This window comes from Asterias amurensis, chromosome 16 (assembly GCF_032118995.1).
Source record: "Asterias amurensis chromosome 16, ASM3211899v1".
Lineage (NCBI taxonomy): Eukaryota > Metazoa > Echinodermata > Asteroidea > Forcipulatida > Asteriidae > Asterias > Asterias amurensis.
Genome location: NC_092663.1, coordinates 10,756,085 through 10,774,100, shown reverse-complemented (window position 1 = coordinate 10,774,100; position 18,016 = coordinate 10,756,085). Strand labels below are relative to the sequence as shown.

Here is an 18,016-nt window from a genome sequence, read left to right as displayed (position 1 = left end):
TAAAGGTGCTGTCTAGATGAAGTTGTTTGTGACTATTTTGAAGTACTGACCTGTGACCTGTATGTATTGCAAGATAATGGGCGGCTTGTGCTTTAAGCGCCTGCCTCTCACCACTCCCCCTGGTTTGACTCCTGCATGGCTAGGGCCATTTATGCAAGTGGAGTTGTGTTTGAGTTTTCTCTTATGCCACAATGTTTAGTTCTTTGGGCTGCACGGTTTTCCTCTTTCGGAAATATAAGACCCTTTGATCTCTGGCTGTACTCCGTGGTCATGGGTTGATGTGGCTGCCTGCCAAAAGTCACCATTACGTCTCTGTCTTTCCACTTCAGCTTCGGGTCGGGATGATTAGCCATTCCAAATTAAAATTATCAAAGAAAGAACTGCTTAACAGTAAGTGAGCACCTTTTTCTGCTTACTTTATCAGAAAAGAATTCTTAAGCCCAAGTGCCGTTCACAGGTTTTCAGGAAAATTAGGCAGGCAGCCAGCGTGTGTTGATTTTCATTGGTCATGTTGGTCTGTTCATTTTGCTTTAAAGCCATTGGACCCTTTCGGTACAGAAAAAAAAAAGTTCACAGATTAACAAATAATTTACAGGGTTTACAGAAGGTAATGGTGAAAGACTTCTCTTGAAATATTAGTCCATGAAATGCTTTACTTTTTGAGAAAACAGTAAAACAATATAAATTCTTGTTAACGAGAATAATGGATTTGTTATAAACACATGTAATGACATGGCAAAATGCGCGAAAACAGGAGTGGGTTTTCCCGTTATTTTCTCCCGACTCCGATGTCCGATTGAGCCTAAATTTCCACAAGATTGTTATTTTTATATATACGTTGTGATACAAGAAGTGTGGGACTTGGACAATACTGTTTACAGAAAGTGTATAATGGCTTTAACAGTAAGCGCCGGAAGGTTAGCATGCCTTGTCCAGTTACTGTTTAGCAGCACCATGAAATAGAACAATAAACACAAAAATCCAGCGTTATGCAGCTAGATTGGGCCCAGGTCAAAATGTACCAAAAGATTCACGGAAAGTATAACAAGATCTTTAAAGGAACACGTTGCTTTGAATCGGTCGAGTTGGTCTTTGAAAAGCGTTTGTAACCGTTTTTTATAAAATGCATATGGGTAGAAAGATGTTGTAAAAGTAGAATACAATGATCCACACAAACATGCCTCGAAATTGCGTGGTTTTCCTTTTACCTTGTCGACTAACACAAAATTTTGACTCCCATAAATGGCCGACCGTGTTAGTTCTCACAGTAGAAGGAAAACCACGCAATTTCGAGGCAAACTTGTGTGGATCATTGTATTCTACTTTTAAAACATCTTTCCAACCATATGCATTTTATAAAAAACGGTTACAAACGCTTTTGTTTTGACCAACTCGTCCGATCCAAGGCAACGTGTTCCTTTAACAACCCGGAGTTGTTATTATTTGTATTCACAGACTGTATTCCAAATGTACATTATACACATCAAACACCAGTACTTATTAATTTTTTTATTACTATATAACAGACATGTATACTACTGCCAATAATATTTGGAATGAAGTAATTTTGTAAACTTACATCCATTGTGATTTTTTTTTTTTTGTGAGGGACATTTAGTTCCAGCTGACAATATGTAAAGAAGACGGTAACTAGGGTGATAACGAAGACGGTTTCTAGGGTGGTATAAAGTGTACAAAATTAATAATTTGCTATGGACTACTGCTTGTACTAATACCTTGACTATAATGAGGTTTGGGTGGGGTTAGTATAGAGAGGGAGAGGAGGGGGTTGGGGCGCCCTTGGGCTACAACTAGCCCTGTACACCTGGGGTGGGACTGGGACTGGGGGAGGGGGTGCCATTACTGCCATTGAAACTATCACCGACCACAGCTCTATCCACCCTGAGAAAGGGGGTGGGTGGGTAGGGGTGGACCAAGCCATTTGCAAGTTGGATTTGGGTAATGTCTGGTACAATGACTTGCTTAGTCACAAGTTTCCACTCCTATAGAGGATGTTGCCACATGTCGCATTATTTTGCGCATAGCTTTTTGCGGCAACCGCTCATACACAATGAATGTGTATTGCCCAGTTGTACCAGTCTTTGCTCATCTGGAGGTTGCTATACAAAATCTTACCCGAATCATGTGAAATAGCAATTGTCTCTTAAGTCTGAGGAATTCAAACTTTAGCGGTGACTTATGACTAAGCAGGTTATTGTTCCAGACATTGTGCAAATCTCAACTCGCAAATGACTTATTGCAAAACTAAATATGACACACCGCACACAACACTTCATGACCAACTCAAAAGTTCAAAGTTCAATAGAAGAACGCCCCCACCCCAGTCTATTGTTTGAGATATTTTTCCTTGATTATAGTTTAAAGATTGACAATATGAATACTTAATCACATGGTAACTCGACTTTAACGACAATGGTGATGGTAGTAGCAGAGAAAGGGGAAAAAATATAATAATTTATATAAGAGACTGAATTTTGTTTTTATATTTTAGAGAAGTATGACAACTAACTTGATTAATTTATAAAATTTATAGATAATTTGTTAATTTATCACTGTGTATATCTTGATAAGCAGTATTGTGGCATTTGGCGAACAAGACCAAATTTCATGGCTCTGCTTACCGCGGATTCTGGGCTAGCTAGGGCCATTCTGCTTACATGGTTAGAGCCAAATTTCTGGGTTAACTGCGAGAGGGAAGAATGTCTAGTAACAAGAAAGGTGACTTGCTAACCTGTAAAGTATTATTTCTGTTAAGCATGGATTTTTCTGCTAATGCGAGCACAATTTTTTTATTTTTCCCCGGCCTACATTAAGCAGAGGCATTAAAATGTGCAAAGGTAGGCACCTGGGCCACATTTCATAAAGCTTCTCACATTGTATACTTTTGGTAATTACTTCATACATGTAAGTTAATGACGGTGACCATAAAAAAACTTACTTGATTAAGAGGACTGGAGGACTGTTGATATTAAAAATCATTGTTAGAAACGACAAAATTTGTAGTTTTAGATAAATGTTTAGTTTTTCACCAATAACTTTGACTCTGAGAAAGGCTTCAGAAATTAAGCCTTTCTCAGGCATCTGAAAGCACATCATTTTATGCAACAATGGTGGGGATACTGGTCTTTGACAACTACCAAAATTTGACCATGCCTTTAAGCACAGAAAGTAGCTAAGCACAAAACATTTAACAGAATAAGGTTACCGGCCAAAATACCATGTCACATAAATCGTCTATGAATGGTAAACTGCTGATTTTTGCCGAGCAATTTTCTGCTTGGTAAGCAGCTCAATGAAATTAGGCCATGTTTTTTTCCCCAAAAATTGAGGTGTAATTTTTTTCTTTGAATTTGTGCTTCATTAATGTAATTTTTTTCCTGCGGGTGACACTTATTCATTACCACTCAGCATGATTTACTCTCTTCAACCACTTCAGAATTAATCTATGAGAGGGAAGGCCGTTTTCAAAGTCTTTGGAAAACTTTCAAATAGGCACTAATATAAGGCCCGGACCATTTGCGTGTACAGCCTCAGCGTCATGCTTCTGATGAATTGTATTTTTGCAATTGTTTGGTGACGATACAGAGTTACGTGTTTAAAATGCCTCTTCTATTCACTGCTGTCCACAGTCCGAGGCTCTGCATGTAAATGTCTGACCGTGCATAGGGCAACTAGGTCAACTTAAGCCATAATCTGTGTAATTCTAGGCCTGTAAAGAAAACGCAAAGAGCTTTGTATTAGGTTTAGCCTGACACGTTTTTTTTATTGTAAATTTATTGCTCAGTGTGTATTCAGATCTTATATTTATTTTAAATTTCAAATTAAATGTAATTCTATATTTTTCACGTTTATTTCACAATGATATTCAATTTCCCAAACCTTCATTCTGACATGTTTATTTACGAGAACTATTTTTGACTTTCAAGATTGGAAACAATTTGATTGGAGCACGTATTCACATTTTTTTTCCTAACTTCTAGAAACAAGTTGTCGGGTACTGTCTGTGATCGGTTTCCTGTGCCCAATTTTTGTAAAAGATGTAAAGCACAAGCATTTGCTAAGCAACAATTAAGTATGCTTAGCAGAGACATGTTACCAGCCAAAATATTATGCAATGTACACTGCTTATGACTGGTTTCCTGCTGGTTTATGCTTAGCAGAACATTTTGCTAAGCGCAGTTTCACACTTTGTTTAGCAGAAATAGGCTCCCAGCCCAAAAAAACGTGTAATCATTGTATATAAATTGTGACTGGTTCCCTGCTGAGTTTTGATAAGCAGAACAGTTCAGTAGAATAGTTTTGCTAAGCATAATTTTTTAGTCAAACAGCTTCATAATCTGCTCAAGAAACGCAATGAAATCAGACCGCTATTTATAAAATGTGCTTAAAGTGGCAGGACAAATCTAAAAAAAGTTATTCCTTGGTGTGCATTGAATTCCTTTAGGCGGTGGACACTATTGGTAACTGTCAAAGACTAGCCTTCACAGTTGGTGTATCTTATCATATGCATAAAATAACTAACCTGTGAAAATTTGAGCTCAATCGGTCATCAAAGTTGCGAGATAATAATGAAAGAAGAAAACACCCTAGTCACACGAAGTTGTGTGCGTTTAGATGGTAGATTTCGAGACCTCAAGTTCTAAACTTGAGGTCTCGAAATCAAACTCGTGGAAAATTACTTCTTTCTCGAAAACTACGTCACTTCAGAGGGAGCTGTTTCTCACAATGTTTTATACCATCAACCTCTCCCCATAAGAAAGGTTTTATGATGATAATTATTTTGAGTAATTACCAATAGTGTCCACTGCCTTTAAATAAACTTTATTGCGATTCCACAAATCAAAAACAGCTCAGTATATATGCAGTGGATTCCTACACAGGTCAAAGGTCAGACTTTGATACGCCAAATCATTTCGGCTCAATGCAAATGAAACTTTTCACTGTGAGGTAAACATTTTAACAGACAATTGAATTGTTTGTGTATAAGAGATTGTATGAATGCAGTGTGCCTTAAATGAGGAGATTATGCACAAACACCCATAGTGGTATGTTTAGCGTCGGATTACTAAACTCCTCTTTGTGTCAACTAACTTTACTGAAATCTGTACAAATATATCTGAAATCAATGATTCTTTTCTTAGATAAAATATTCCTTTTACATTGTTTTCTTCGCCCCCCCCCCCCTTTCTCAACATTGGTACTTTGATTTGACTGTTTATGATGCCATAACACTACACTTTTAGGTTGATAATTGAATGAGTAACAAAATGGGCACGCAGTAGCCGTAAAGATGTAATGGACTTTTATTTAACACATTCATCATGTATAATAAACCAAAATTATAAGATAACATTGAAAACAGAACACTCTGGATCTTTATTTCTGTGTAACTTTGTCCAGTAGACGGATTTGTTAAACAGTTCTTGCTTTTTACTCCCCAAGGGTTAAATATCATGACCATTGTCAGGATTTTTTCCAACTTCAAAATTTGTCGATTGTCTCCCAATGCTTTCAGATCTTCCTAAGAGATGAAGTTTCCATTGAGGGAAGTAAAAAAAAATGCAGCCCTGCTGCTGCTCAAACCTCTAAATTTCAAACTTTTGTGAAGAGTTGGTACATCCAAAATGTAGCGAGTTTGAGGGGTAGGGTCATCCTCTAGACAAAGCGACACAGGCGCTGAGCTTTGGGATGATTACTTTCCTGCTTAATTGCATCGATCCAATTCTCAAATCGGAGCGTCGGGACTTTCACCTGCCAGGGTTTGATCTGCCAGCTTGACTCTCTCTTGCAATTTCTGTCTCATGTCGTCACCGATTTCATGTCCCTTGCCGCCCGTCTTGGGCAGCACGAAGTGAAGTAGAAACAATCGCAGGCCCTCTCTGAAAAAGCGCAGCTTTGGTAGCGAGGTCACCGCACTGAAGACAGCCACAGTGGACTCTTTGGAGCGGTGGAGAAGCAGCGAGCGTAATGTCTGGCGGAGGAAGCGCACGGTCAACTTGTCGATATCGGCGAATTCTATCACCTGAAACCGAGAAAAAATAAAAAGCTTGGTTGAGAAAAAATAAAAAACTTGGTTGAGAAAAACTGAAACAGAGTATAAAAAGTTCCCACAAGACGTAAATCGGCCATCTTTATGGGCAATTTGGAACACACAGCCAGGCGTTTTTCGCAAAAACGGCGTGCAGCACGCGAACAAAACTTGTTGCCTGATTGGTTATTAAACAGCATGGATCTGTTAATAAACTGAGATGATTGACCCTGTCTGACCATTCAAACTGCTAGCCAGCAAAAAGATATCGTGTAGTGAATGCATCTACACAGCACACAGTCAACCCTCCTACTGTTTGACCATTCAATATCAACAGCTAGTGTTTCAAATAGTAAATACATGTCAGCTTGCAATACGATATATGTGGTGATTGTATACAACACAGTACACACTACATAGTGAGCCCTCCTACTCTTTGACCCTTCAATATCATCCACTGAGGTTTTAAGAATGATGAACTATGCCAGCTTACAATATCAATTCATGCGATGAATGCATCTACAGTACACATTACACACATGTACACAGTTTAGTTCTGCACACAGTTGCGCCACCCAACACCACCTGTGCAGTTGAATGAATTCAAAGGGTTGAAAAAATTGCTGGAAAATGGTACCAATAGTAGGATAGTTAACCGTAAACACCAAGGATATCGTTCCGTTGTTGTACGAGTTGTACTGACCTTCAGGACAGTTATAGCGACAGCTTTGGACACCAACATTTGGCTTAGAAGAAGCGCCAGGTTGCCATTGTTACTATTCGACATCTCGCTAAGAATCTTAAATTTGTCCCAGAATGCAAACTGGAACGCCATCTGCAGAGAAAAAGTGTAACATCAAATAAATTCTTCAAATGGAGTTAATTAGACCCAATAATCTACGGAGTTCAATATTCCATTGGCTACCAAAATTAAAAATTGACCAAACCCTGTACAAACAATGTAACAGACAGTTGGGGTCTATGACCATATTAATCCATGTAAATATCACAGACTGCACGTTAACAAATTGAGTAGGTTGCAAAAGCCAACCAACTTTTAAAGTGAAAACTGGATTATTTGTGATATACAGGTTGAATTCAGTCAAGATGAAATATAGTTTATTCTATTTTTTTAAATTTTTATCATTCTTAGGACAACACAATAGCGTCCAGAGAAAAACATCAAAAACTGTCATAAAAAAGAAGTGCCCTCCCAGACCCTGCTCATTAAAAGAATACAAATTGATATAATATTAAACACAGAAATCTAAAATTGTTGTGAAAATTCAAACAAATGAGGGCAAGTAAAAGAGTTATTAAAATGGGTATAGAAACCACCGTTTATTAACACGCCTCCCCCCCAAAAAAAGGGCAAACAAAAGCATAAACACCAACCCAATGTCACCATTAGATGTGTGATGCAAAGGAAAGAAGGAGCCAGTCTACTCCCAAAAACTACCTTGTATTTTCTGTCGTACTGACAGAGTTTGCAGCCAAGATGAGCGTAGTAGGGGTTAAAGGTTGCTTCCTGGAGACAGCAATTAATCAGGACGTGAACTACTTCCCTCTCTTGCCCTCCTTTGATGTTCAGACGCAAGACTTTCTCAAAGGCATCCACGTAGTCCTCGAATACAATGAGAAGAGAACAAATAGTCAACCCTCCTACTGTTTGACTATTCAATCACATCCACGGCCATCATCAACTATGGTTTGAATGATTAACTATTGGCCAGCAAAATCATGTAGGGAATGCATCTCCAAAGTACATAGTCACCCCTCATTCACTTTATAATTCACTGTGGTTTTAAGAATAATACTAGCCTACAATGTAATATCATTGAACGAAACAACCTTCCCCCACTCCCTAGAGTGGATTATTTTAAACCGCTTACCTCTGCTGTCATGACTATACTGAATATCGTCTTCCGGAGATCGGTGTTCATCCGCTGTTGCCGTGACAACTCGTTGATCAAGCTGCTGGTCTTATCACTGGTTCCCGGTGTCTCCCCTTTGGGCCTGGTGTCCTGGTTGAAGGTAGTCTGGTTACCAGCCCATGAAGAGCCGATGATCCACCAGCGTCCCTTCTCCTCGGCCATCAGTAAATTCTCAAGAGACACGCGCAGGGTGGCGTCATTGTCATTGTGACCTGTTGACATAAATTGGCATTAAAGTAACAAAGTTAATGAAATTCAATTCAATTCACACTGATTCTGTTAGACAAGATTTTTCTGTGCTTAGCAAAATTTTGTGCCGACAGGCTTTAAGAGGTTATTTGCCATCGTTGTGGAGTGAAAAAAAAAAAACTTCTTAGTGACATTTGTTTTCAAAAACAAAATCTAGCAGGATACCAGCCACAATTAATATACATTATGTGGAGATTTGGCTGGTAAAACATTTTTTTTAGTAAGAGTTTGTCAGTGCTTATAAACTTGAAAGGAAAATTTTAACCTTTGCCTTTGATGAGCAGCCTCAAGATCTTCCTCATGTGATCGAGCTGTGCCGGGTCGTAGTTTGGAATCTTGCGCACGTTGTTGTTCCGAATGGCATAGATGGTCTCTAGCATGAACTTAACACGAGACCTAAGCAAAGAAGAATTTATTTTTGGGAAAAAAATGTGTCAGTAACTTCAACTTCGTCTTCACTTTTAGGCTGTATCCGAATTGGCAACTTAAACTATGGCTATGATAGCGTTGCCAACATTTGCATCTTGCAATCGGGAAGATTTTGTACAACACTCAGCGAGTTATTTAGATTAATCACAAATATAATCAGGGAGATTCTGAAGTTTGTTCATCAGAACATGGAAAGATTGGTTTCTTTTTAGGGAACTTTCTGCAGAATCGGGGATAGTTGTCAGCTCTGCTACAACTGTTGCTTTAGGACGTCCTATACTTTCATGAATGATGTTGATATTTTCTCAAATTGTGTCACCATTCTAGATGGAACGAAATGTTTTGTTTGAGGACTAGCACTGAAATAATAAACCTTTGTAATCAAAGAGCTTTCAGAATAAAACTTTTTTTTTAATTTCTTTTTTTAAATTACGGAGTCTGTACTTTGTCGTCATGTAACTAAGACCAATATTGCTCACTGTTGTTTGAACTCCTCGGAGCATGTGCTGGCTTTAGTCTGGATCTGCAAGATGATCTCCTTCAGAGATGACGGATCGTCCTTCCGTAACATCAAGCCAGCATCTAGCAATGCAAGAAAACATTATAATCTACTTTTGTATTCATATTGATATTTATTGTCCAAACAACAGCGGACGAATCGCAAATTAGAGGAAAGGGAAAACAAAAAAATCTTTAAAATTACAATGACAGAAACAAAACACATGGAAGAATGAACCAATTCCTTTAGGCCCCACAAACATGTTACATTCTACAGAGGATTTCTTTATCCCTTTACGCGTCTGGGAACTACGAAGAATAGTTCCCAGACGCGTGTCCGTATGTTTATATACACGAAGCGCGGATTGGGTATCTTTTCTTCCCAGGACGAACGTGTGCAGATGGTTCTACACGTTTGTCCTGGGAAAAAATCTGCGCATGGTCGGGGGACAATCGTCATCGCGGCATTATCGGTAGTTGAGAAAATTCACACTCAAAATTCACTCGATTTTTACTCAAAATCTGTGATACCTATTTGAACGATTCCAAGTGTAGTGCTATCGGCAACTTCTGAATTAGAGAGGTAAGTTTCATAATGCAGAACGTTGCAGATGGTTTTTCAAGGAAGCGAAAGGTTTTGATATCAGTGGTGCTGGGGCCAAGGATACGGAGTGGATTGGAGTGGATACCATTGAGCTTGTTTGTTTGTTGGTGTGTTGGGTTGTTTGTTCAGATGATCTTCCCATGAAGGGAACTCAACAAACTCGCACAAGGAGGTATAAACACAAAGCTGGCAACAGCCAATCTCCACCATACAAACATGTGTTTGGAAAAACAATGTAAAGTGGTTAATACAAAGTGACACTTGCAGCCAAATATTATTTTGAAACATGTAGTTGGTGCTCTTACTTTTCAGGATCAGTAGCAGCATTTCAATGTCCCTCTCAGTGAAGCCATCTACAAGTTTTCTTATAATGTCATACACCAACGTACAATGAATCACCTGATATAAACACGAACAATAAACAGGAAAAAATACTTAGCACATTTATTATTTTGTTATATTTTTACTATATCTTTCCCTGTAGGCATACAGTATGCAAGGTCAAAGGTCAGTTTGGCAGGTAATTGCCCAGTTTTAAGGTTTTTAAATGTCAGTTTCTAAGGCTGTCTGGCAGTATTCACAAGCCTGGAAATGTGACATAAGATATTCGGGCTAGCATTAGGGGAGGAGGGGGAGGATGGTAACTTTCAGGGCCCAATTTCTCAGAGATGTATAGCAAAAAATTTCAGACAAATTTGCTAGGCAAACTATGTATACTGTATTTAATTGGTACAGTACCTACCCAGTTTCTGCTAAGCGCGATTTTTTTCTGTGCTTAGTACTTTGTTGTGCTTAGGGGCCTTATGAAACTGGGCCCATGTAACATCAGGGGAACTACTTTAGTCACGCAACTATGTGAAATACACATCCCTACTTTATGAAACTATACTTGGCTAATAAGATACATACATTTTGTATAAAAGACCAATTGACTCACCTTGAAGTTGTAGAGATGCGTGAAGAGTAGGACAATGTTGTCACAATGTTTACCGTCGCCGTAGTTACCACCTTGACTGTACAGCTCGTCCAGCTTGCAGGCAGCTGCTTGGATGAAGTGTGCTCCTGATATAGATTGTCATAAAAGATTAAACGGAGCGGTCTCAGACCCCTACTTTCATAGTTTTGGGTTTTTTGGGTTTTTTTTTTTTTGGGGGGGGGGGGGGGGGTGGGTTGAGAACACCTTCATGTGTAATAAGCACTGTTACTACATGTAGGTGTTTCCCACAGTCCCGAGGTTAAACAATTCCAAGGCAAACTACTCGGGTGGGGTTCAAACCCACACTTCTCTGTCACTTTAGAGGAGATGACTTACAACTACATATATTACTCAGCCAATGTCATGGGCGAGAGTTATTATGGCACGTCGTGTGGCCGAGCAGTCTTAGTTTTCACTGGACCCAAGCTCTGGTGTTGCCAGCAGCAGATTGTGGGTTCCGGTCATGACGCTTGTGTCTTTGAAAAAAGTTGGGATGGTATTGCACTCTATACTCTACCAGCTGGGCTCCTAGTAGACAATACCCATGCCTACATCCTTACGGATTGTGAAGGGTGTATCTTTGTTTCAGCTCTAGCCATAGGTGGCAAAGTGCCCCTAAAGTTTTAAACCCAAGAAGAGTCTTTGAAGGCTTAATGACAGCACAACAAACATAAACAGGTGTATTTGGCAAGTTGATTTGAGTTGAGGACACAAATCAGTTAAGGCACTGTACACGTTTGGTAATTGTTCTCACTTGGTGTATCCCATCATAAGCATAAAATAACAAGTGTGAAAATTTGGGCTCAATTGGTCATCGCAGTTGTAAGCAAATGATGAAAGAAAAAACACCCTTGTTGGACGAATTTGTGTGCTCTCGGATAGAAATAAAAGACTACTAGCTAGAAGTCTTTTAATATTTTAGTGAGAAATTACCTTTTTCTCAAAATCTATGTTACTTCAGAGAGAGTGATTTCCCACAATGTTTTATATTATAACACCCCTTGCAAGTATTCTGCCTGCTCATTGGTTTAGAGCGCGTCACATGACATGTCTTAGTTTTGCTAGACGACGGCCATGTGATAGTGCGTCGGTTTGCCATGCGCTGGTCCGAAGAATAGCACACGGCGCCGTGCGCTAGTCCGACAGACTAGCACACGGCGTGCAGTACCCAGACGTCCGTTGCGTGTACGAGGATGATAAAATAATAGTCTGTAACCATTTCGGATTGCACGACACTACATCATGCAACACAGTCAGTAAAAGTGTTTGCAATCTGTAATCGCGTCGTCCGTGGATTGTAGCATTCAGGTCTGTAACTTAATAATAATAGTACAGTATTTACAAATGTTTGAGGTGTTATAAAACAAATATTGACTGCTTTTACTCGTGCAATGGTTAAAAACTATGACTCCCTCGGTGATCCCCGGAGCGTTCTATTTCCCCTCGGCTTCGCCTCGGGAAAATAGAACGCTCCTCGGGAGTCATAGTTTTAACCATAGCACTCGAAGCAGTCCATATTTGTATACTATTAACAGCTCTCAAATGCTCATTACTGAGTCAGTTTTTAAGTTAATATTTGTTTTGAGTAGTTACCAAACGTGTACCTTCCCTTTAAGTGGAGCCCTCATCTTGATGTGGCTGCCCGGCCTTGTTATATTATACAGTATCTCATTCCAAAAAAAAACACTACTTTTTAAAATAAACTCTGAAACATGGATCAAGATTTTAGGTAAGGAGGTATGTTGAAATTGGAGTGTCACTTATTATGTCCACACAATAGACCTTACCCACTTCATTTCCGATATTGGTGTTGAGTATGGCTAGCAACATGACGTGTTCCATGACAAGCCTTTCACCAGTAAGAATCAAATTAATGCAGGAGTCCATTATCAGCTGGGTTAATAACTCATTCATATCTGCATATTTGAATACATGAATAGTAAAATATTAAGGAATGTAGGAGTCCATAATCAGCCGGTTTAATAGCTCATCCATATCTGCATATTTGAATACATGAATAATCAAATATTAAGGAATGTAAGAGTCCATAACCAGCGGGGTTAAGAGCTCATTCATATCTGCATATATATGAATACACAAATAATAAAATATTAAGGAATGTAGGAGTCCATATAATCAGCGGGTTTAATAGCTCATTCATATCTGCATATATGAATACACAAATAAAAGAATATCAAGGTAAATAGGAGTCCCAGCTGGGTTGATAGCTCATTTATATCTGCATACATATACATGAATAACTGACGATGTACATGTAGAAGTATGAACTATACACATGTAGTAGTCCATAATCGGCTGGGTTCTACCTCATTTATATCCGAGTAAATGAGCACATGAACAGGGATTCCAGTGTAATGGAGACAGTCAAATGAAGACAAAGATTAGAAGAATTCAGTTGATGTAGGGGTATATATTTCAAAGTTTGTTGTGATATTTCTCCTTACCATTGCGACTATTGACGAGGTACAATTCTTCAATCTGTCCACTGATAGACTGCACATTAGACTCACTCAATCTAATGATTAGAAAACACGCAGAATATCACAATCATTAGTATTGATTTGAAACATTGGTCCAACTTCTGGTAGAGCAAAAGCCCCCACCCAACACTCCGATGGCCTAGCAACGCCACTCAGCTGGGATGGACGAGTGCGGCATCTCTCGTTTCTTGATCGTTAGGCCAGCCTGCGATGACGCGCACAAAATGCACCCAGCTGCAGGTGGTTTCATTAACCATGACGAAACTTTTGAAGAAATAGAGGGAAACCAAGGACTAGAAGGTCTTGGGTTGTAACCGGACTGAAGCAAAATAAATTACCACAACTCTACGCAACTATGCAGAAATTGCACTGTGTGATGGGAAACTTCTCCTTGCCGACCAGCCCCCAATTTCACGAAACTCATCGCAAGTAGCGACGCATCGTAGGGTTTGCGATGCATCGCAGACCTATAAGACACGTCGCGGCTGCGACGAGTTCGCAACTTACGACGTGTAACCGGTCGCAACTTGCTCTTGCGACGCGTCGCAGCGCTTCGTGAAATCGGGGGGCAGGGCTTGGTACTAGACCATAAAACCGAGTGTAGCAGCAGTGATTGGTCAATACACTAAAGGGGCCGAAATTCTTTGCTCAATCTATTCTATCAGTCAAACTCTTGTACAGTCAGAAGTAGCAGTGATTGGTCAACACACTTAAGGGGCGGAACTTCAATCAACTTTATCAACAAAAAACTTCACCTGTTGATTAAACCTTTCAGCTGCTTACGAAGTCTGTCCAGTTGTTCCTGTTTCTTCTCGTCGTGCCCCATCATCTTGGCTCGTTTCTGAGGCGGAATGTACGTCCCGGTCGCCTTTTTCTCCTCGCCAATCAAATTTCCATACGGATCCATCTTCACTTCTGGTAGTTTCCGAGGCGTTTCTGTTTCTGAATCATCTTCAGAATTGCTTTCTTCGAAATGTTTCCTTTTTGCAGACTTTTTGGAATTTTTCAAATCCTTGCTGGACTGCCCATTCTTGTCGAATGGTTTGTTTTTACTGTCACTGTCAGACGTGACCTCAGCCTCCTCGTTTTCTATTTCATCTTCATCAAAGTCGTCTCCATCCCCTGAGAACCCCTGGTCATCTTCACTTTCATCACCTTCGCTACCATCCTCTATTCTGCTCCCAGCTTTGGAACTAGTGAATTTGGAATTTGTTGTGACTGTGCCTGAATGTGCGGAGTCCTCACTGTCTGCGTCACTATCATCCCCACTGTCTGTATCACCTCTTGTGTCATCGTCATGCATAATATCCTTCAGAAAGTCCTCCGAGTCAGCATTTACAAAATCCAAAAGGTCTGATTTTTTCCAAGTTGTAAAGGAAACAAATATAATGTGCAAAGATTAATCTGCACATCAGGCTGAAATTTAACTTTAACCTATCTTCCCTCTTTCATTTGCACTTCATTTAATTATACAGTCGACAAAGCAACATTAACATCACACCAACTCTTTGTTGAGAAGACAATGAACGAATTTCAGTTTTAGACGTGGGAGGAAATCCCCGATAGGGAAAACCCATAGCGTCAGGCAAGGACTGGAAAACCCAATCCACAAGCAATGCAATGGTCCGAGCTTGAACCAGGGTGAAAGGCAGAGACAGATACCAGAGACTGCCTTGATTCACACATGATTTATTTACACATAATTTACTAGCTTTATAATACAGAGAATCAAAACAATCCAAATTATAATCACTGACAGATTATTTAAAGTAAATATTTCAAGGATACAGTCCAGCCCATCTGCCTTGAAGATCGAGGGCGTAATCTTGGCTTTCGTCTTTCTATTCTTCTTAAAATTTAGCTCTTTCTCCAGCCTCTTGATTGTCTTCTCATCGTCCTTGTTAGCCTCAGCCAGCTCTTCCTCTCTCTTGGCTGCCTCCTGCTCCTGGGGTCACAAGTGATCAAACCATAGAGTTGTAGTTATCTTTAAAGGCACTTGACACTTTTGGTAATTGTCAAAGACCAGTATTTTCACTTGGTGTATTCCTTGCATAAGATAACAAACCTGTGAAAATTTTGACTCAATTGGTGGTTGAAGTTGCAAGAGAATAATGAAAGAAAAACACCCTTGTCGCACAAATATGTGTGCCTAAAAATGCTTCAGGCCTGAAGTTTTTTATTAGATTCAAATATTAATATGAGAAATTACGTCTTTAAAAAAAACTATGTTACTTCTGAAAAGGGTACTATTTCGCCCGAAATGTTTTATACTATCAACACGTCTCCGTAATTTTTGTTTATTTTGAAAAGAAACTTTGAGTATGGATCTTGTAGGAATTAGGGGAATGTTGGTTGGTTATCAGGGTTTGCCCTTAACATTTTAGTGACTGGCCAGTAGGGCCAGTTGGCTTGTCATTTCACCAGTCCATCAGCTTTGTTGATAGTCCATAGTTTGTATTAAATAGGGATGCTTTTCTAAACAGAACTAGCCAGCCCAACCATTTGGAGAGAATTCTGACTGGTCTACAGGTGTTCAAACTGGCATTTGGCCAGCGGACCAGAATGCTGGGTTGGGAAAAATATCTCAAAAACAGTTTGAAAGACTGTCGTACTTCCTTCAGCTTCCTTGCTCTATTGATTTTCTTGCGTTTGTTTTTCTCCCTGTTCTTCCCTGGTACCTCTGCATCGGTTGTCTGGAGTAATCCTGGATGACCTCCGACCTTATCACTTGAGGTGCCCTGCATATAAAAACAAATAATTTACTCCTGTTATCCTGTTTTGTTTTGTGTTGTAACGGGCACATCCACTACAAGCCTCTGCTTTTAGGATGATGTAATAAATGTTATATTGATTGATTGATTGAAAGACTAGAGTACAGGTTGGTAAATCAATAATAACATATTTTAAAACTTAGATAAGGCTGTCAAAATGTGTGGATTCAGCATAGCTTTACTGTTGCTATGAGTGTTGCTAAATGCTGTTGCTGTAATAGTACCATGATCCTGGCGTAAAAAACTCCACTTCCATCTGAACTACTATCTGAAAGTCTGGAAACAATATTGATACCGTGCATGTTTTCTGGACATTCCTTCAATGCACTTTTGTGCGTCTTGGATCAGCTGACTGGTGCTGCAGTGATTTGCTAGAAAGGTTACCAACATCTTAAAGTTTAGAAACTTTTACAGTCTCCTGCTACCTCAGTTCCATTCTGTTCTGGTACTGGAACCTGTTCCAAAAATCAGTGAACTGCCCAAGCCTACATTTGAAGTTTGGCAAGCAGCAAGACTTACCGACTTCTTGGAATGGAGAGCAATCATCTTGGACTTCTTCTCCTGTTTTGCTTGCCTCCGCCTCTCCTTCCTTGACAGTCCTTGAGGGCCCTTAAACATGGATTCCCTAGGATCCACCTTAGCCCTGCTTTTGTTTTTATTGTTGGTTGTTTTCTTATTGCTCTCTGCTGTTTTAAGCATCATTTTGTGTACAGCAACCTTGGCGCGACTCAGGTTCTGGGGCCCTCTGTCTTGGCCTCCGGGCCCCCTTCCTCCTCCAGATGACTTCATTTTTTTTTAAATTCAAACCTGCATTGTACTGTTCGAGGAAAAACAGATGGAAAAATCAATGAACAAAGATTTTTAAAAAAGCTACATAAACAGATTTAAAAACGATCTAAAAATAGCTTTATAAATGAAGTTATTAAAACTTTTGAAAGCAAAAATTACAAATTTGTCAGCCTAAATACCAGACAAGCAGCCAAAATGGTAATATTGAATATCTCAAATTACCAAATTTGATCATGCACATCTTGATACAGCTTAAGCAATACACCTAGGATTAATAATATGCTTGAGGTGCGTGGCATTTCATGGTTTTGAATAGCCCAAGCGAGGGCCAGTAGTTCACCACGGATGACGCCTGCACAGAGGGCATGAAACCGAGGGCATTGTACAATGTTACAATGTAACTTACACCTGTGGCGTCACTTCATTATTTCGCATGAATGGCGTGATATTTTGTAAAGGGAAGGTAGCCATCGGGAAAAAATGATAGGGAAGTTTCCGTATGGCGCCACCACTTTTTCACTCGATATGAAATAAGTTTTATAAAATAATTAGTATCTAATTCTAATTTACCATGTTTACCTCAATGTCAATGAGATAGGCGTATCCCTTTTTGTAAAAATGTGTGAAAAGTGGTGGCGCCATACGGAAAGTTATCCATTAAAATAAGTAATAGTACTATTTTAGGTTAGGAAGAGTAGATTTATATTTTTATAAAAATAAAATGAATAAGAGGTGTTCCGGGCTGTTGGCCCGAACGAACACCAAATGAAATAATATAAAAATAAAAGAGAATACTTACCGAACTATTTTTTCTATATGAAATCTATTCCATTATTTTCCATAGTTTTAACTTTTCGACAAATCATCGATGGACAAATCAACCAGAGAAGCCTCCGGTTTTATCATCTTCCACAAAAAAAGAATCTGGAATGTGACCAGGAGATTGCATCCGTAGTGTGTTGTGATCAGTTCCACCGTTCCACACATGTGTTCATCATGGATCGATCATCGAGTTCTTTAACATGAACAGGGTACAAGACACTGCTTGCGCTGGTAACTTTATAATCGTAATGAGAGTTCAACAATAAGTTTTTTCGCTAAGTACCAGCTCTGTGAAAAAAATAGTGTGGTTCAAATCCTGTGACGACGACATGCATGCAATATATGTTAGTCTTGATCCAAGACATTGTTGCGATCAGCTATCGCGAACCGCTCC

The 18,016-nt window shown here is 39.4% G+C and overlaps 1 protein-coding gene across 2 annotated transcripts; it reads right to left on the bottom strand.

The window, feature by feature from the left end:
* Positions 1 to 5,302: 5,302 nt before the first annotated feature.
* Positions 5,303 to 17,820, bottom strand: LOC139948864 (nucleolar MIF4G domain-containing protein 1-like). 2 transcript variants are annotated; one of them, XM_071947217.1, is made up of 15 exons: positions 17,600 to 17,820; positions 16,531 to 16,828; positions 15,853 to 15,978; positions 15,029 to 15,185; positions 13,996 to 14,593; positions 13,205 to 13,275; positions 12,527 to 12,655; positions 10,701 to 10,825; positions 10,069 to 10,162; positions 9,141 to 9,243; positions 8,498 to 8,628; positions 7,942 to 8,195; positions 7,509 to 7,673; positions 6,753 to 6,884; positions 5,303 to 6,043 (listed from the first exon to the last, which is right to left on the bottom strand). In XM_071947217.1, exons 2-15 carry the CDS (start codon positions 16,798 to 16,800, stop codon positions 5,747 to 5,749), a joined length of 2,652 nt encoding a protein of 883 aa, XP_071803318.1. In that variant the 5' UTR covers positions 16,801 to 16,828; positions 17,600 to 17,820; the 3' UTR covers positions 5,303 to 5,746. The 2 variants fall into 2 exon arrangements, with proteins under 2 accessions (XP_071803318.1, XP_071803319.1); XM_071947218.1 differs by lacking the exon at positions 17,600 to 17,820 and adding an exon at positions 17,207 to 17,226.
* Between the last annotated feature and the right edge of the window lie 196 nt (positions 17,821 to 18,016).

Bases quoted from the DNA above. Each gene is read 5' to 3' on its own strand.
- LOC139948864 (XM_071947217.1), bottom strand. From the start codon at position 16,800: ATGAAGTCATCTGGAGGAGGAAGGGGGCCCGGAGGCCAAGACAGAGGG. The intron at 12,656-13,204 runs GTAAGGAGAAAT...TCAAATATGCAG, and splicing joins CCTCGTCAATAGTCGCAATG to ATATGAATGAGTTATTAACC. The intron at 8,629-9,140 runs GTGAGCAATATT...TTCTTTGCTTAG, and splicing joins TCCGAGGAGTTCAAACAACA to GTCTCGTGTTAAGTTCATGC.